This window comes from Accipiter gentilis, chromosome 25 (genome assembly GCF_929443795.1).
Source record: "Accipiter gentilis chromosome 25, bAccGen1.1, whole genome shotgun sequence".
NCBI lineage: Eukaryota > Metazoa > Chordata > Aves > Accipitriformes > Accipitridae > Astur > Astur gentilis.
In genome coordinates this window covers 10383155-10403519 of record NC_064904.1, presented here as the reverse complement: position 1 = coordinate 10403519, position 20365 = coordinate 10383155, and the positions used below count along the sequence as shown (strand labels likewise).

The window sequence follows — 20365 nt, the reverse complement described above, 5'->3', positions numbered from 1 at the left end:
TTTTGATTCTTGAAATCTTGGCCTCTCCTTGAAATATAACTGAGAAAAAGCAGAAATGAAGAACTAAGAGCAGCTGTCCTCTTTCAGGTGACAAGTTATCTTTTCATTTCTCCCCATGACATAGGTGTGAAGGATACTTCTCTCAGCAGAGTTCTCTGAGGACTATTTATAGAAAAGTCAGAATCAGATCTTTTACATCTCTCCTAGGTCTCCAAACAGAAAGTATGACCAAAGACATTGAACACCTTTTTAACACTTTAGGATAGGTAAATAGAACCGGGGCAATTGTTGCAGACTTTGCTGTAGCATAACATTTACAAATGAATAAATAAACCAGTATAGCCCTTAACTGCTGTTTATTTAAAAAAAAAAACATTACTGAGTAATTTACAGGTGCTGTATTTGTCAAATAAACTATTCATAAGACATGAAAGCTGCAATACAGTTCCAGTGGTAAATTCCTTTTTATTTTACAAAAAAATAGCTGCCTTGAAAAGAAATCAAATTAACATTCCTTGCACTTTAATGTTGGGGTTTTTTTAACCTTTTATTTGGGGGAATGAAAAATCCTTAACAATACAGATACACTATATTTCTTCATTATCACTCAGCACAAGCTACAGCAAATGTACCCACAAATATTGAGGCCAATCACAGGCAATAAATTCAATCTATTTTACATATTGCTATGAAAAGTTGCAAGTTGCTGCTTGACTTTCAAGGGCCTAGATGGCAGTGTAGTTCTTAGTGTAATTAGTCAATTTGATCTTCTCTGGGAAGATAATATTAACTGAGAGGTTTTCCCCATTGTTAGATTTCAAAAAAAAGTTCTTTTTCTTGCGTAGGAGATGACTATATTTGGCATTAGCAAGCCACATTTCACATTTTGAAAAAAACACAATCCCAGTCGTACCCAAGACAACAAGACATGTAAGCAAGCCCAGTACAACAAAACATATCACCTGGCTTCTACTGAGCAAGGGATCTGCATTTTGGATTGTTTCTTTCATTGTTATTTTCAGGATTTCTTGTTGTTGATGCACTGATCTGTGATGAGCTTTCGAGGGTGGCTTGTAATTCTGTATATGCTTTGCCTCCATATTAACTCCAGAAAGACTTGTGTTTTTGCTGGGAAGTTTGCAGGTCACACCCACAAATTCTGGTTTACAGATGCATTCGAATCCTCCTTGGGGATGTTCACTGCACGTCCCTCCATTCTCACATGGGCCACTTGCACAGAATACGACACGGCTGCTGCAGAGCTTTCCCGTATAGCCATGGGGACAAAAACAGCTGAAACCCCCACCAATATCTGTACATGTTCCTCCATTTTCACACGGGTTGGATTCACAGTCATCTCTATCTATTTCGCAGAAGTTGCCAGCAAAACCAGAAGGGCACAGACAGGAAGCATGGGGTGCAAAACCATTGTCATCAATGCATGTTCCTCCGTTCTGGCAGGGGGAGCTAGAACAGAGAACAAACGCACAGAATTGAATTAAAGTCCAGCGAAAGAAGCTATTAGGAAACATTTTATATAATAAAAGGAGCTGGTTTTCTTTAGAAGAGCAAATTCCAAATGCAAACCCACTGAAGTCAATGAAGTTAAATCAAGAATGAGTTTGTTCAACAGCTTTGTCAATACAGATTATAAATCTTCTGCCAACCCTTCGGGCAGGATTAGTACAACAGTATATAAATTCAACCTGAAGAGATGTGAAGGGATTTTAAATTATTTCAAACATTTATTCAAATTAAGCTTCCCAGTGTTTTCATATGCTTAGAGCTATTTAGCTAAGCAACTATTTAGACAAGACTGAACAAAGACACTAGCAGCATAGCTTTCTTTTCCACCTGATTATTCACAAGATAATCTATGTATTGTACTGGCAAAGCAAAACACTCTGCCATAGCAGCTAGGCTTAAAGCTGATTGTTTTTATTCTGCATCTCCAGTGCTCCATGACACAAAAAATTTAGAAGCAAAACCATACTTTCCTGCAAACTGCTGTTCGGCCAAAAATTTTGATAAATATAATAAAAAATATAAATGGGATAATTTCAGCCTTGGCAAAGGCAGCTGTAATGTGAGGACAGGACCATAGGAAACCAAGTATTTCTGCAAACCCTTTAAGAACTTCATAATTAATAACCTGGTACTATGTTTTAAGTGATGTAAATTCAAAGCTTACAACAAGCCTCTCTGACAACAACAGTTTTCCTAATACTTATAAATCTTTGAAGACATACAGCATATACCAGTACATAGTTGAAGAGTCCAAGCTATTATTTAAGTGTTACATTTCCAGGTGAAAGCCCCAGGGGTAATGAACATCATAACTTCATGAATGCTGACGTTTCACATATGCAGCGGTCAGTAGCAATTGGCATTATGGTTTTCCATGGTGGGACACAGAGATTTAAGATATCTGTTGTTGTCCGAGTGAGATGACTGTGAAAGAGATACAAGCTCCTGACTACAAATGGTCCCTGACCAGCAGTCGGGTTAAGGTTGAGCTTCTCAAATGCCCAGCCATTGCTCTGGAAGTAGCTGTGATAGAGACTACCCCAAACACCTCTGGCTTTACTGGGGCCTGAAACACTTGGTGGCCCCCCATCAGGAGAGCCTGAATACTGTGGTAGAGAAATCATCTGGCTGTTTTTTCCTGCTCCCACATAAACTGCTCTGTCCTCTTGCATTGTCGTTCACTGCAGACGGTGACTGGAAAAAAGGCTACTGAAAGAACAAACGGCAAGTCTGGAAGCTGTATTAGGAAAGCAAAAGGTGTGGTTGTCCCTGGACTTTGACACAGCAGCTGTTGGTGACAACTTGAGCTGATCATGCAAACAAGGAATTTTGCCACAGTCACTAGTCACCATGTCTGCTTTAAACAAAATATGGAAGCTGTAGTTGTAAAGTCCTTGAGCAAATGAGTGGTTATGGCCTATCTTGGAGAGTCTAGCACCCTCGCTTTACAGGTCCCATGGAAATCTGACAAGCTGTTTTGGATATGGAAATGTGTAGAAATTTGAACCCTCATGGGTGGGTTAAATTACAGTACTTTCTAGGGAAAAAGGAAGAAAAGGCTGGAGAATGTAAGTGTAAAATTTTTTCTGAACCTTTCAGAAGTGTAAACAATTTAAATAAAAACAGTTAAGGGGAAATATGCAGAATTTTGAAAATTTTATTTATTTATTACTGAGTTGCATTTGCCTAATTTTAGTCTATTTAAATAAATAAAGTAGTAATATTACTCTCCTTGAATAGAATCTGTTACTTTGCACTGGCATTTAACGCATGTTCAGCAAGGTGTGGTACATGAAGGGCTAGCTGTGGAAACAGGAACATACCACTTCGTTGCTTTCCAAATACTCTGCTTTCATTTTAGAAAGTACCACTTGCTGCTCTGCTTCAGAGCCAAACTTCAAACCATCACAGAGATGTCACTAAAGCAGATGTATCTGCCTGATTTTGTAAACAGACTAGAACAAACACTTTGATTTGTGAATTGTTTTGGTTTTATCTGTGAATATTAACTAAGGAGCCAGCAGCAGTGCTTAGTAATATCAACATTGTTAACATTAGCACTCAGGTGGAGCGGAAATGAGATATGAATTAGATGACATCATATGATGAGGTCTTTCCAGGATGTGAGGTGCGCTCTCTGGTGGACTGTGAAGTATTAGCAGACATGCAGTGCTTATGCTGAGAACAGTTGTCTTTTTGAACGAAAAGCAGATTTGCAGAGCCTGCAGCTCATTTTCCTGAAAAAGACACAGCTTCCTAGAGAAAAAGAATTACTGTTTCAAGTATGTTGTTTCCTTAAGATAAATTGTCCATGATTTCCAGACTAGCTCATGAGCACTCAGTTCAAACACAGAGTACCGTCACAAAAATGTAGTTTCAGCAATTTAAAACCATTTTAATCAAGTACATGGAACTAATCTGTGTTATTTTGTTGATGCCGTACCTCACCTGTTCTTTGGGACAATTAATATATGTCCATGTTGCATTACTGAAATATTTGTTCTACAGATGAAATGTAGAGGAAGCAAGCTATTCACATCCCCTATGTTAGGCAAGTAGCTTGGATGTGATTCAAGGCACTTGCGAGGAACTTAAATTTCCTCATTGTCAATGAAAAGAAATAGGGCAATCAGAGCAGTTATCTTAGAGGCTGAAAGTAAACCCAGACAGAACTGTGTGACTATCCCCCAGTTAAAAGCAATGGCAAAAAAATTCCACTGACGTAAAGTTGTAAGAATGGCAATCCTTGCCAGAGACAGTAAGAGGCGTTAATTTTCCTTAAACAAGAGTGTACAAGTCCTCAGGAAGATTTAGGCATAAGGTAGATCTAAATATTCATACTTATCTATTGCTGAGCAAAAAGAGAACCAGAGGGTACCAATATAGAGCTAGAGATAAAGAAGGCAACCTCCAAAAAGAAGACTGTATTTTAAGGTGATAGTTTTACCAACCTTGTATACACCAGAAAGGCATTCTATATGCTTATGGGATCAGATCCTTGATGAGCTAGAAGACAGCAGAGACTTCTAGATTTCAACAAAAACACCAGTTCACGTTTTCTTTACCTTTGAAAGGTCATCCTTTTTTGAGGCAGTTCTACCAGTGATACTGCTGGAAGTTTTTCAGTCTGTAGCCATTGCCTCTTGCCCGTTCACTGGGCACCTCTAAGAAAAGTCTGGCTCCATCTTTGCTTCTCCCCATCAGGTATTTATACCTATGGATAAGTTTCCCCAGAGCCTCCTCTTCTCCAGGCTAAATAATCCAGCTCTCAGCCTCTCCACAGGAGAGAGATTCCCATCCCTGAATCATCTTCATTGGACTCACTCCAGTATGTCCATGTCCTTTTGGTACTGGGGAGCCCAGAACTGGACCCAGCACTCCAGATGCATCTTACCAGGACTGAGCAGAGGGCAAGGATCACCTCCTTCAACCTGCTGGCAGTGCTGTTCCTAATGTCCCACTTCTCTTAGAGAATGAAGAGCAGTGGCCTCCCACACCCTGTTCTGGTGGGAGTGAGATTATCTGCTTCAGTAAACTATGGACATACCATTACGTGTCAGTTAAGAAAAATGACAGGCTGCTGGACTAGATGTTTTCGTGCAGACAGCTGGTGCGTTGGCTACTGTTCTTATTACTATATATGGTTTGTATATACAGTTATCTCTCAGAAGAGGTGAGGTTACTTCAAGTTTGTTTACAAAAAGCATGGGAAGGCATAAATTCACCACAATAAAATGTGCAAATTATCACTTTTAGTACTGAAATCATGCACACAAACTCATGCTGATAATCTGTAAATCTTTACAATATGAACAGATCAGATTTGTAAAGTCCGATAAAATATCAGCAACTAGCAGAAGCATTACGTATTTTAGCACAGAGATACTTCCGCTTAGCAAAGAATTCTGAATAATAGTCAGTAGGAGTGTGGATCTTAAATTAATGTCAGAAATCAATATTTACCCATTAATAATGCAGGGTCCTTTTTTGAGATGGCAGTTTTTTCCTGTAAATCCCTGGGCACACAGACAAATATATCCTCCATCACCAGTCTCAATGCACGTTGAGTTATTGGTGCAGGGTTTTGCAGAACATGGATGAATATCTGTTTAAAAAAAAAAAAACAAAACAGGACTCAATTAATCTACTGAGAAAGAGCCAGTAAGTAGTATATAATACTTCAAATAAAATATAGCTTTAACAGTCCTTCACCCTGCAGTCTATAAATTCTGATTTATTCCTCCCGCTGTTAAAACGGAGGTCAGATTGTTCAACTATTTCAAGCACTTTCAGCTTGTTTCTCTCTTCCAAGCTCCCACTTGTAAAATACGTTTGAATTGTTCCAGTCTATAAATAAGTAATATTATCAATAAAATATTAGTATGGGGGAAAGAACTTCTACATAGTCTAGTCATTCTTTTACAACCTTGGCTTCTCCATGAGCAGAATTCTGATAAAGCAATCAGGAACTGGGAATTCTCCCTGCTCCCTGCCCAGAGCCTGTCATTATGTGCTTATGAACAAACATTTCATAATAACAGAGATCAGCAAGTTACAAAAAAATCACTTAAAATTTCATCTTTTGCTTGGGCTGCATCCAACTCTTACATAACTGTAATGTAGTTCAGAAGAGAGAGCTGTATGACGTCTGGACCCAAAGTCACACATCTCATTTTCTTTACAATTTTCCTGCTGAGCCACTTCCCACTCAAATGATTACTGAATTTTTTAAATAATTAAAAATAAATAAACAAACAAGTGCATATTTTAGCCAGCTAATGGAGCAGCTGCAGAGAAGTGCTGACTAGAAGATGCCTTGCACACACATGGGCACACATACACTTTCTAAGAAGATGAAAAGGGATTTCAGGGCATTTATATTTTACTTTCCACAACATAACATGAAATTTAGATGATATCATGAGGTACTGCAGAATTTTAACCATAGCAAAATATTTCAACAGCCTTAGTTTTTGAATACAATCTTCCCTGGATAAGAGGCTCTATTTTCTCATGCATTAGCCTGTTCTCATTGCAAGACAACCACTTTGCATGCACTTTGAGTGTAAGCTCCAGTTTTCACAAGGACCAAAATAGCTTTGAATGCTTTTTGGAGCACAGTTGTTTGCCACCTAATTTCACAGGCTTTAAAGGCAGCTAATAAAGCATGAACTCTGATGCAGGAGCAAGGAAACTCTCTGAAATACATATATGGATAGGTATGTATATATGTACACATATATATACATACATTACTGTCAGTAATTTATGTCAGGGATTTAATTTTAAAACATAACTTAAAAGCTTGTTGGAACATGTCCTTTTAAAACATAATACATAAATAGCCTCAAACAGCCCGTTTTCTCTATTTTTCTCTAGGTTACCTCTCAAAAGGCCAACAACCAAGTGATTTACTTGCTTCAAGTGATAACTGAGTCTAAGATGAGAATTCAAAAATCAGGACAGTACATTTACACATGTATTATGAATGGCCACGATCACACTACCAGTGAATTAATATTTGTGTAAGACTAAGTTGTCATGCTGCAGTACATGAAACAATCACTGAGTGTTTTTACGAGGAAAGCACACTTGGTAGTAGTTTACGACACAGCAGAATTTCTAGACCCCGTCTCATGCGTGCCTAGCACGGGCATTAGAGGCTCCACCCATACTCTCTTTGATGACAATTTACCAACATGTGCCCTTGGCAAAGCATTCAAGTGACATGCAGGACAGTATACTCCGAGCTTACACCACATGTTGGCTTTTTAGCCAAACTGAGGCTAAGATTCAAGCGGGGAGGTCAGGGACCCCCTAACATGACTATGCAGGCACAGCCAGAGATGACAAGATGACAGAGATGACTGATTTGATTTAGCAAGGTGGGTCATATACCCCAACTGGGCTGTCATTTTTTCCTGGAAAAAAATTGACAAAAATTGGCTTTCCCTTTGTTATGTTCAGTGTTTGATGTGGTTCCTGTGCTGCGTAGTGTATGTCAGCTGCAGAGCGACACTGCTGTGCAGCCTGGTTCCAGGTGTTCATATCCCTGAGTTCAAGGCTGTGTTTCCACAGGATGGGAAGATGCCATGGCATTCAGTTAGGCAGGCTGGTGCACTCCATTGCAAAAAGGTTAACCAGCAGCGTTAACGCTAATACCAACTCACGGATTTTTTTCTTAAAGTGCCATGCAATACGTGACTGCAATAATAGTCATAAATGACAACACTGGTCCTGCCCTACATGTTTACAGTGGATCAAGCCCAACCTATAATCTGCATGCTTCTAAATTACTGGGAAGGTCATTCTTGACCTGAACTGAGAACCAGGCTGCCCATAGTAAAACCAACAGCTACACAGTCAGAGGCCTTAGCAAACCACTTGATGATCTAAAACTATTCCAGAAAGGAACTTCCATGATTCAAGCCAAGGAGACTGTACACTAACTTTTCTAGAAAGCAGAAGAAAAGATATCACCACCAGTCCAAACCATCTTTTTTTCCTCCCATGCTTAGCAAGCAAATAAGCTGCTGAGCCTATATCTATATTTTACAAATATTTCAGGTGTTTGCAGTAGTGGCCAAATAAACTTCAGACCCTCCCACAGTTTTCCATTCTGGGTTTTGCCATCCTTGTGAGTTGGCATTTGCTCATAGCTGGCAACATTCAAACAGTGGCTATGCCAGAAATTCCCTGGCAAATATGAAACTTTCTACAGCAGCAAAAAGGAAGAATTTCAAGAGAATGCCAGAACTGCATTACTCACGACACTTCATCAATCTCCACAGAAACAATACAAATGTAGCTTTCTAACATGCCTTATCTCATTACACAACTGAAGCTAAAAATGGTCTCCAGTAGCTTAAAAAAAAAAAAAAAAAAGGCACTTAATGCCATATGCATGTGAAAAATAAAACAACTGTGGCCTGCTCTCATCATACAGAAAAATTCAGTATTAGAAGAGAGAGGCAGGGAGGCTGATACTTTATGGTAAGAAATTGGTGGGTTTGTATTTCATATTTAAAAAACAGTTATGCGTATACACCAGTGATCCCCCAAAGAGCAGGAGCCTTCAAAATCCTTCCTTCTTCCTAACCTGATCAAGTTTCAGCCAGTGGTACCTGTCAGTGAGTTATAGCAGTCTGTAATGACTTTATACAGCCAGGAAACAGACAACGAATTTTTGGCAGAGGATGATGAGATCAGTGACTGAGCAATTAACCCATTTGAGCTTTCAGTGCTTTATTGGCTCAGGATAACGATTTGTAGCAACCTTCCAATAGCAAGAAAAGGAGGACACTTCTCTTGATCCCTTGTTGCAGAACAATGCATTTAGAGTAGGTAAATCCACTGACATGAAAGACTGTCAACATAACATGTCCCTGCAGATGAGAAGATGGTTATTTCTTTTTGGCTGAATGTTCTTCCAGCTTTTCATGGGGATCGAGATTCAAATTGGCAAAAAAGACTCTGAGACGACTCTGCGTGTTGAGAGAAGTAATAGTTTCTAAACTTGAGCAAGGGATACCTTTTTGGTATTATATAACTATCTTAATGAATATGTATTAAAATAATATTTTTCCATGAAGATATGGGTACAATTTCCAAAGCATTGTTTTGCATCTTAAGTACCAGTTGCAAGAGGGAAACATTGCAAGGCTCAGAATTGCAAAGATATATTAGAACTTAGAAATTCAGCTAGGCACTTACAGTTTTTAAAAGCATGCCCAGCTTGAAAAACTTAATATTAATTTACAGGAATCTTTAGATGTGAAGATGGTACCTTTAAAAATCTGGTCCTTTGGAGTCATTGACAAGCAATAGAACTGAGCCTCCCAAGGTGGCAGTGGGGGGCTGTTCTGGCTAGCTTTAGAAACCTATGATTGTAGATCACAGACAACAGCGGGACCCATTCCTCCTCACTAATTGTAATGAGGATCTAGGTGGAAACACATCTGTGAGAGGTGTCCCGAACAACATCTCTGAGAGCTTACAGTCACATCTGCACCACTGCTCCCGCAGCTCCTGCAAACGTACCAGGACTAGCTTTGAACTAAGAAGCCTGCCTATGCTTACGTGTGCAGCTGGTGAGTACGGGCTGCAAAACCTGATGAGGAAGCTAAGTAAGTACCTGAGTACCTTGCACCGAGGTCCATGTCACTGCAAGGATGTGAACTACCTGAAATCTTCTGAGTCTTTTAGTCGTCTTGAAAATTGTATCCAGTTCAAACTGTGTCATCATTAATTACTGTTTTGGGTATGCACTGGCAGAACACATACATGCTCTATAAATTATAAGCTGTATAACAGAAGTCTGAAAGACATGAAAAGAGAATGAGGCTCTGGACACCCGTCCTCTTCCAGCTGCAGCTCCGTAGGCAGAACAGGCGCATGCTCCCTGATGCTCATGTGGTTTCGGCCCCCTCAGATCTCTGGCTGAACATTTGCCTGCGTCAGCCAAAATAAACGAGCTTAGCAAAGGCCAGTTCTTCAGCTTGCTTATGCTAAGCTGGCTCATTCTGACTGGCAGGGGGTGAGAGCATGCACACAAGAGCTGTGCTTACCCCTCAGACCTGAGAGGGAAGTGGCAGCCTGTTCAGGCAGACTTTTTTCTCAGTTACACTAATGCTACTCCGCTGAATCAGCACTGGGTTAAGTAAAGGAAGAAATGGGCACAATGTTTTCCTTTTCAAGAAATATTAAGAAAGTAGCATATATACATATAGAGAGAGAGAGAGAATGTGTGTTAGGTAAATATTTCAAATTATTTACTATATACAAGATCACTTGTATTTTTATCGGAAGTTCTTCTCTAACTACAAGGGAGCAGATATTTGTCGGTCTTGTCCACGATAATCAATGTTTAAAATAGAACGATGAGTTTATGCTTTGCTCGCACATATACACAGTTAAAGATGCTGCATGCTTCTGCCTAAATTAGTATAAACGTTCCAGGTTTATGGGCTGCTGCCCAGAATCCCCTTATTATCTGGCGCTAACATTCCATCTTTTGGAATTAGCTATCCAGAAGGACTTTTGCATGTCTGCAGCACCAGAGGGGGCTGTTTCGCTTGCTCAAGGACGGGAAAGGCTGTACAAACCGATGTCACAGAGGCTGCCAACCCAGCCCTCCTCACAGACGCACTGCCAGGGCTTGGCACAGCTGCCGTGCAAACACCCGGGGAAAGGAACACACTGATTGCAAAGAGCACCCTGCCAACCAGGTTGACACCTGAAAGAGATAAAAGACAAGATAGAGGCATAGTTTATTTTTAAGAAACATAGCTGCACGGATGTTCCCCTTTTTGAGGCACAATAAATAAACTTTCAGATATAAAATTGGACTGTGCAGCACACTTCAACAAAAAGATACCGTCAATGCTTCTGGGATACTAGAAGCAGATTATGTGAAGAAAACCATTTCATTTAGTGAGAAAAAAAAAAATAATAAAGAAATGCTAATCAATATAAAGACTTTTCCTACTGGAAGAAGTGGACTAAAAAGGCACCTAGATGTCTATGCTCTATGATTCCAGTTACTGTATCCTAATAGAGTGCTGTTTCATTACAGTTCCATATTTTCAGAGGGCAAATCATTTCAGCTTCTGTCTATTTTACCAGGGCTATGAATTATTGAAGCTGTTATGCCTGTGCTAATAGCCCTGTCTGACAGATCTTTTTACCTGCATTCACTGGGAAATTCACAAAATCCATTCTCTGGGTGGCAGCCACTTTTACAGTTCACGCCTGGAAGAAGAGATTTATGATATCAAACCAGAAAAAACCAGCACTCAGAAAAAAAATCGTATCGTGTCCTATACACATTACTGACGTTTTCAAAGAACCCAGACTGCATAATCTTCTGGTTTTTTCTTCAAACAGATTTTTTTGCAACATGAAATTTTAAGTTAACTTAATCTGGAGCATGTTACAGCGTTCCTATAGGATAAGTGAAATGACACAAAGAATTAACCGCCAAAGAATACAAAGTCACTTTAGCATACGCGAAGTGTGCGCAATAACACTATACGCTACTTTAAAAGGGAAATCGCAGAAGAGGTCCACGTATGTCATTTCACACCGTGCCGCTCCAAATGCATCGTCTCAGAACTACTTGAAACACAAACGTACCTTTAGTCAGAAAAGAAATCCCATTTAACACAAGTTACAGTAAAAGCGTTGAATTCATTTCAACTCTACGTCGGATGAAACCCCCACCCATTTTCATTCAGTCACGCGCGAACAAGGTAAGTTAAGGAGAAGAGGTCTCAGCCACATTTCTGCGTTCGCTTCAAGTGTTTGCATCAAGGAGCGCAAACACTCCTCTGGAATACCACCACCGTTAGCCCCCGACAGCCGACCCGACGGCACAGAACGGCGCTCAGCGGGATGCAGAGGAAAACCGCCCCGAAGACCACCAGCATCTCCGGCCGGAGCGAGCGCTGGGGCAGGCTCAGCCCCCGGGGGCCACAGCCGGAGGGCTCCCGCCGCCTCTTTCCGCCCAGCCCCGGCAAACTCCCCAAACTTTCCCAACTCGCGTCCGCCCTTCACCGCGCCGCTTCCCGCCGCGGACGCCGGGCCGGCCGCCGCTCGCCCACCCTCCCGCCGCCCTCCTCCGTTACCTGGGGCTGCGGGGAGGACGAGGGGCAGCAGGCAGCAGCAGCCGAGGAGCCCGGCGGCGGCGCGCAGCCCCATGGCCGGGGCCGCCCCGCTCCGCTCCGCTCCGCTCCGCTCCGCGGGGAGCTCGGCGGAGGGCGCAGAGCCGGGAAGGCGGCGCCCCCCCGCCCGCAGAGCCGCCGGGCTCCGGAGCCGCGGGGCGCGGGGAAGGAGGGCCGGGAGGGAGGGAGAAGGAGGGAGGGAGGGAGGGAGGGAGGGAGGGAGGGAGAGAGAAGGAGGGAGGGAGAGAGAAGGAGGGAGGGAGGGAGGGAGGGAAGGGGAGGAGGGCTGCCCGCCTCCTCCCGGCCCCCGCGCCCTCCGCCCGCAGGCGGGGAACCCGCCCGGGGCGGGGGACGACGAGGAGGCAGCCCCCGCCGAGCGCTGCCGCTCCGAGCCCGCTGTCCTGCGCGGGGGCGGGGAGGGGAAGCCGGCACCCGGCCGAGCGCCGTGGCGGTGGCGGGCGAGGGGAGGTAATCTCGAAGGGCGCGGGTGGAGGGAGGGCTGGCGGGGGTGTGTTGAGCACGCCTCTTATCTCGGTAAAACTTCCTCGGGCTGTCCGCAAAGAGCTCCGTTGGGGCTGGTCTTCAGATCTCGCCTTGGTCGCTCGCATCAGAGCGACAACTTTTCCGGGGAAGACCCCAGCATAAAGCAAGGAAGGTCAAATAGTTTATGTTTCCGAGGCTGAAGGGTTAAACACCCCCCCCCCCCCCCCCCGCCCCCGCCCCACACCAGAACACCCCAAACGCTACCTTGAGCGGTCTGTTACACGCGAACGGATCGAGAAGAAACATTCCTTCCCCCACAAGGCAATTTAAATGCTGCGTTTTCTTTTGTGACTCTTCCTTCCTCTTTTCTACCTTTTTATTCTTCCTTTGAGCTGTCCCTTATGGAAATAGACTGGCTATTTCGTATTCTTTGTATTCTTTCTTGTTCTTTCTTTGCCTCTTTTAAAGAAGTTGTGCCTGGGTTTTAGGATTCCCGAGGGACCTGTTTTCTGCTTGCCGGTGTAGTGCTTTCTTCCACCAGACCTCATTTACCAATTTGTCTGCACTTATGTGAAGCAACTAGAGATCCCTATAACATGGTAAGAAAACTATACAACCATCTGGTTTTTCCTCTAGAATGACAATGGGCTAATTCAACATTACCTGCCTGAAAATACACCCACCGGAAAGCGCACATTAGCTTCACATAGCCCATTTACTGGTACTTGAAGACAACGGTGTCACTTAGGTTGAAAAAGTTTGCTTCTACTAGTGCTGGCTTTTAGTTTTAACCAAGAATGGGGGAAGTGAAGGACAGAAAAGGGAAGAGCAGAGAATGAAGGCTGGATTGAAAGAGACCACTTAGAAGTAAGGTGTGAGAGGCAGACGCTGCTTCTTCAAAGCTCTCCAAAAGTTGTGCTATCTGAAATAAGCCGTGCCTGTCTGATCCTACAGGCACAGATTGCTTACACGCCTGTTCTGCTTCTCTTGTTTTCCTTTCACTACTGAAACACTACTTACCGTTTTGAAAAGGTTACTTTGCCGTCACAGCTTTCGCTGTAGCTCACCAGACCAAGCCTTGCTGGGGTATCGTGAATGACACTCTAGAGGAGTGAAAATCGGAAGTGGTAATGATGACTGCTTTATCCTTTACTCTGCCCTTCTGTGATCCTGTGCTTTTCTGGGGTTAAACTCTTCGTTAGTCTGTTCACTTTGCTTTTATTCGGACTTAGTTATTTGTTTACACTTAGGCTGTCATAGGACCAAGGTTGCTTATTCCTCCCTTATGACCTATTTTTTCTGCTTGGTGATGTAGAAGCCTTGTTATGTTAGACCTTTGTTTGCATTTTTTGACCAAGAGGTAACCTGGGTAGTTAAAAAGCTTATAAATGTTCTGTGATTTCAGTGATATTCCTATAGTAGCTTGACCAGCTGGTCAAAGGAAGGCTTTAAGCTTTCTGCCTTTCTCCTTGTATTCTTTTTTCTTCAGAACTTAAGAGTAGAGAGTTTGTAGAATTCATAGGTTTTAACTGTACACTCATCGCTGTCAAATTATCTGCTCTAATTTGCATTGTAAATATACACTTTGACATATGATGGCACGTTTCTTCTATTTTCTGAGTTAACTACTGAATATCAGCTGCATTATCCAAAACTGACATCTTATGAAAAAATCATTGGGAAAATCTTGTTCTCACAATCCTATATATGATATGTTCTAATCACCATTGCAAACTTCGATTTTCGTACTCTCTTTTTCTTGCTTGTTTTTCAGGCTTTTTAATATTTATTTATTTTTTTTTTTTACATAGATACACTGTTAGGCAAAAATAACCTATTTTTTAGAACAACTCTACTTTTTTAATCTTCCGTGTCTCAGGGGTGCCTCTTGGATTGCTGAAATTAGGGCAAATCTCCATTTTCCTATCTCCTGTACTTAATTCAAGAGTCATCTAAACAAACCCTGCTAATTTTATTTCCAAGAGGTCAGAATCCTTTTTGTTAGAGTGGAGTCTATCCAACATAACCAGAATCTGTTGGAACTGAATCTGCCCAGATACTAATCCAAAAATAATTTCAAAACAGAAACCCCAGCGTTCTGTAAATGCAGACTAATTCTCTTCTCTCGCCTCCTTCCACCTGAACAAACCAAACTGCAAATCATTTTTACTTACCTTGTTTGCTGCCAAACCCACTCTGATCCAAATCTCCATAGTCTTCACAATAGTCCTTGAAAATTACAGTAAATAGGTTCTGGCAGATCTCAGTGATTTCTACTGAGAATAGTCTTAATTTTTTTAATTTGGGTTTGTGCCCCCCCCCCCCAGTCTTTGCATTAGAAATTGGAAATTAAAAAACCTCCTGTAATGGTTGTCTGTGTATGGAGATCATCCAAGGTGTTAACGATTGTACCAATTTCTTCACCTACAAATACTTGAGTGGTAAGTACAGGCTGAGGAGTGCTGGTCTGCTGAGCTCCCAACAGTCTACCATTCTTGGGAAACAGTTTCATGGAAACCTTGGGACCCTGGGAGATTTACTTTGGAACTTGTTACAGGAATCAGGGGCATCAGGTCATCAAAGACGCTGACTGCAACAACTGAATCCAGAAAAAAGTCTTCACGGATCCTCATCCAGAAACTGAGATACTGTTATTTCATTTGTTCCAAGAAAATGGCACACAGCAATCTTGCATTCTTAGGCAGGAATAATGAACATGTTCAAAGACTGAGCTACTGGAAAAAACAGACTGAGATTGAGAATTTAAGCTTGATAAGAACTTCCTTTGGTACATTGAATGTGGAAACAGAGTGCTTCGACCTTCTGGACAGCAGCGTGCAAGCAACTTTGCAAAGTCTGGAAATCCAGAAGCAGCAAGGAATCGTTGAAGTTCTGTCCTGGCTGGGAGTATTCGTACTCTCAAGTGCCTGTTTGCCTGCTAATATAACACCTTTTGACTGCAGAGAAGTTCAATCAAATTTCTATTTCATTGTTGCAAGAATCTGGAGATGAAGTATCTGCGTAAGTGACAAGAAACGCAAAGCAAGTCATCAATATAACGGCTCCTACAGGTCCCCCCAAACTGCTAGTAGCTAAAAATCTGAGGCTAACAGCAGAGTCACATAGAAACCATGTGTGAAACCCCGCACGAGAGGAAGAAATAGCTGTGATTAATTTGGGCTATCCTTAGACATATTACAAAGAGAAATAAAAAAGTACCAATTACAGGGCAGTGCCATCTCCCTTGCAAAGCAGCAATACTATGTGAATGAGAGTATCTGAAACTCTAACATTATCAGTGGAGAGGTTTATCCTTTATCCCTTGAAGGGATCTCATCAGCCATGGATATACAAAGGCACAAAGTTTTAGGATCTGTTAACTAGGTTTACAAGTTTGTACTCCGTACTGTACTCTCTGAGTAGCATTGTCCATTAGAGAAAAGCTCATCAGATGCAGCTGGAGCCTTAAGGAACTATTTTACGCTTTTTATGTTAGGCTGTCCCATCCTCATGGGTGACTGAACAAGACGGGCTGAGCCAGCCTACAAGCTTGTCGGGGTTGAGGAGAGCATCCTCGCTCTCCTTTTCTCCTAATCTCCACACCGTGTCCCAGGTGCACAGTTGCATTTCTCCCCCCATGCCAGCTGTAACGTGTTACCTCTGGCTCTTCAGCGAGCTGATTCAGTATACTGTGCTGGCAGATGACTGACAAGAAAAAACATGAAATTATTTCTGCTGTCATCGTACCCACTTCAATAACACGTTTCTGCCTTCAGAAAAGGCAACAGGTGAGTGGGGAGACAGGCTTCTCATCCGGCACCTTCTGTATCAGGGCACATAAACCAGAAAGTTCTTCTGCACAGAACAGATTTCACTACACACAGAAATAGCAGCTATCAACAGTTAGCTAGAAATTGCCAAAATATTTTTTTTATCACAGTAGTTTTTTCCCATTGGAACAGTAGCCCGAGTGTGTAGAGCTAAAATATACAGCAGTAATTTACAGGAGTTAAAGCCAAACCCATTCCCTTGCCTAGCACTGAAAATTCTCATAACTTCCCTCTCTAACCATTGACAAAGCACTAGCTCAGTGCTATCTATCACCCAATTACTATAGCACAGAGAATTCTGCCAGCTGTTTTAGAAAATACATTACATGGAATCTTGGCTGCTCTGAAGACTGAGGCAAAACTTCCATCACTAGGGCAGCTTTCCACTGACTGTAGCAGTCTTGATTAAAAAATGAATGCAAATTTAACCTTTCTCAATGTTATGAAAGTCAGAGATTTTGCCATTTCTGAGATCATAGCCCAGTCCTTCTTTGATTTTGTAAAAAAAAAAGCCCTAAATGTAGAAATCTGAAATATTCAGTAAGATTCTACATTCAAAGTTATGCCACTGATGGATGCACGCACCTAGCGATTAAAATACAGGGTCGAGAAACTACTACATAAAAAGCAAATCAAGACAACAACAAAACCCCTTATTCTTCTAGCAGATTTTTTTTTTCCATCTTGCTATTCACAGCACAAAAGATGAGAGACTGGAGGAGAAATACATGTAGTATAAGCATAAAGTAAAATAAAATATATTCAGGAAATACGATTCTGTCACTAATGCAAACAAAAATGAGATCTTATCTGAAAATGTTACAAAAAGAATACATATGTATTTAAAGAAATCTAAGCAAAGACATTTTTCAAAGAGCTGGAAAGGTATCACTATCATTTTATATAGTGCTGGGCTGTCTGTACTTGAAGTATAGAAAAATGAAGACACGTTCATTGAAAGACAGTGTGAGGATTGTGGAAGGACTTTTTTATTCTAAAGAGCGAGAAATGCTAAAAGATATACCCATCATAATGTGGGACGACAGGAAAGACAGAAGTGCAAAAATTTGTAGTGGGCAGAAGTAATGGCTAGAACTCTAGTTGGAAGAAAGATTAATTTAGCCTGGATATATAGACATTTTCTTTAACACTGAGGTTGATCAGAGAGTATGACAGTTTGCCACTAGAGTAGAGGTAAAATAATTAGATGTCTTTAAGGAAAGGTTAAGTACACTTAAGGGAAGACTAATATAAAACCATCATTGCTTGAAGCAGGTGTTTGGATTAGATTATCCAAGATGTCCCTTTCAAAGCCATAATTTATGGTCCTGCAATACCTTTTGGTCAGGAAAACTTTCCTTTGCAAACTGCTGTTAAAAAAGCCTGTATCCTAGGAATTTTTAAAAGGTGCTTGACAGTCTGACAGATGTTAATATTAGCTAGGAAGTTTGTGTCATAATATGTCCAACATGTCCAACATATCCAACACGCTTTACCTACTTGGAGATGAAGATAATTTTCCGTTTGTAATTCACACCACCCTGTAATGTTTTATTTTCCTGCAGTGTGAAAGATTTGGTGCAGTGAATATGCACCTAGATTCTTAATAGCCAGCCAGTAAACAGGACATTTTTGTTACTGTGTTAGTGATATTACATTTTAAAATACATTTTTAAGTACTTTCCTGAGGCTAGTAAAGTAATTTTACTTCCTGTATAAAACATAACTAGATCTGAGACTTCATTTCAGGGCAGGGGCTGCCTGTGTGCACACAGGAGGGAAAGCAAGAGAGGGAAAAACAGTCTCTCTTTTAAGGCACTAGGTTCTTATGGTTTTCTGAATTGACAGAATAAATTATTCTGTCTTCTGGCTGAAAGAGCTATTTATAAAGAAAAATGGGCAGTTTGCTGTGAGACAGACATAGATCAAAATGAACAGCTTAGTTTTAACCACATGGAGTTTGAAATGATAGTGAGCCATTGAAGATTACGTGTCTGAGAGAGGGGAAATTCAGCACTGAACCACTGTTCAGGTTTTTTGGAAAATTGTCCACTTATGGATAATCCAGAAAGAAAAAGCATGGTCGTGTATTTCTGAGTGTGTGTAGAATCTATTTATATATAATCTTTATAATATATATCTCTATATATGATATCTAAATATGGATAGTGAACAGGAAAACAAACAGATACAGGGGAAGTATATAACAGAAAAAATAAATGCATGAAGAAATTTTTTAAAAAAATATCATTTATCAGTACAAAATAGAGGTACTCTGACAACTTGCAAAACTTTACACTCTGGAACCTCTAGCATTTTCTGATACTAACAGTTTCAACCTGAACTCTGACACTTAGAGGTGCCTGCTGGTTTTAAAGCTTTGAACTGGCCATGATGGAGGCTTTAGGTGCTTGCAATAGCCCAGGGAGAAGTTGGTGTTTGGCAAAAAATAAGTCAAAACCAATCAACACACCTTTCTAGACTCATTACTACTGTCATAACTTTAGCTGGTATTCAATTTTTGATTTTGTCTTAATGTCAGCTGGATTTTTTTGCTAACTACAGAAGTAAGCTGTTATTTTCACTCTTAGTGCTTTCTCTGCTTTTGTGCCATTTTAAAGGAAAGATGCTGCGTTTACTTCTGTTGTATACAGCTCCTAACAGTTCCATTATTGTTATTTATACACACTGACATATGGGTATTTATTGTCCGCTGTTTCCTGTTGCATGCAAAAAGTTTTTGGTGTTTTTACTTTGTCTTCTGACAAAAAACCCCAGAAATTTCCCCTACTCACTTTGTGTTGTTTAGTTGTTTGTTTGTTGTTTATTTTTTCCAATATATATGTTTATTTGCTTGAATTCCTGTTTTTTTATATACCTCTACTAATATTAGAAATCAGGTTAGCTTAACTTTGTTGTAGTCCCAATTCATAGTTTCTTTTTTGGTTCCCGCCTCTTGCATTATAAATATTGGTATGCTGTACAATTCTGTCCTTTTCCATACTGTTTCTAATTAGTTTCTCTGCCGCTATTTTTTTGATGTGGTGTCTTATCATTATGGTTTTCATTGCTTTTTTAAATGATAATGTTAAACTATAAAATGGAACCTAAACTAAGTTCTATTTGCATTATTATGTTTACTTTGCATTTAGTCTAGGTCTATTTAATCTTTATTTTGTTACAGGATATCATATAGCCATCAGTCGAAAATTATCAGTTTTGATGAATTTTCTACTGTTCTCTCTCAATGCATTTTTACCTCCTGGGTAAGAGACACATGAAGAAACTGCCTCAAGAGTATTGTTCCACTTGTAAATGTGAAGATAATATTTTATAACAATTGGTGCCATGAAAATAATTATTTGAGAAATAAAAAGAACCCAAACCAGAAGGAACTTCTGATGGGAATAATAAAGCAGAGCATGCCAGAAGCAGTCCTGTTTGCCATAGCCAGAAGCTCTTTTCATCAGTCTAGCACCAAGAACAAGAAAAAAGGAGATTGGCAAAATATCAACCCTTTATACACATGTAATATTGAGAAAGGAATTTTCACAAAGATATACAACCTGTTAGCTCTTGGTTTAGTTTATGTCTCAGTTCTGCATTTCCCAGGAAATCTTTTTTTCTTTCTAGCCTTATCTTGAAATGAAAGAATTTACAAGTGAAGGACAAATGTTCAATAATGGTACCACGATAATATATTTAAAATTGTTAATACTGGTAAATACTTGCAGTCAGGAAGCCTGACTTCTCACATAACAAAAGGCACAACTTTTTGTCCTGTAATTCCTGTGCCAGTTCTAAAATATTCTATAACTTTGGAAAGACAATTTTCAGTGAAAGATTTCCAATGAAACAAATTAA

General features: G+C 40.7%; 2 protein-coding genes across 2 annotated transcripts in view; both read right to left on the bottom strand.

The window, feature by feature from the left end:
- WDR25 (WD repeat domain 25) overlaps nt 1–20365 on the bottom strand; it is a 736496-nt gene that overhangs the window by 322698 nt on the left and 393433 nt on the right. The window lies entirely within an intron of this gene.
- Nucleotides 370–12256, bottom strand: DLK1 (delta like non-canonical Notch ligand 1). The gene is made up of 5 exons (XM_049829068.1): nt 12153–12256; nt 11214–11277; nt 10632–10762; nt 5491–5632; nt 370–1467 (listed from the first exon to the last, which is right to left on the bottom strand). Exons 1-5 carry the CDS (start codon nt 12223–12225, stop codon nt 726–728), a joined length of 1152 nt encoding a protein of 383 aa, XP_049685025.1. The 5' UTR covers nt 12226–12256; the 3' UTR covers nt 370–725.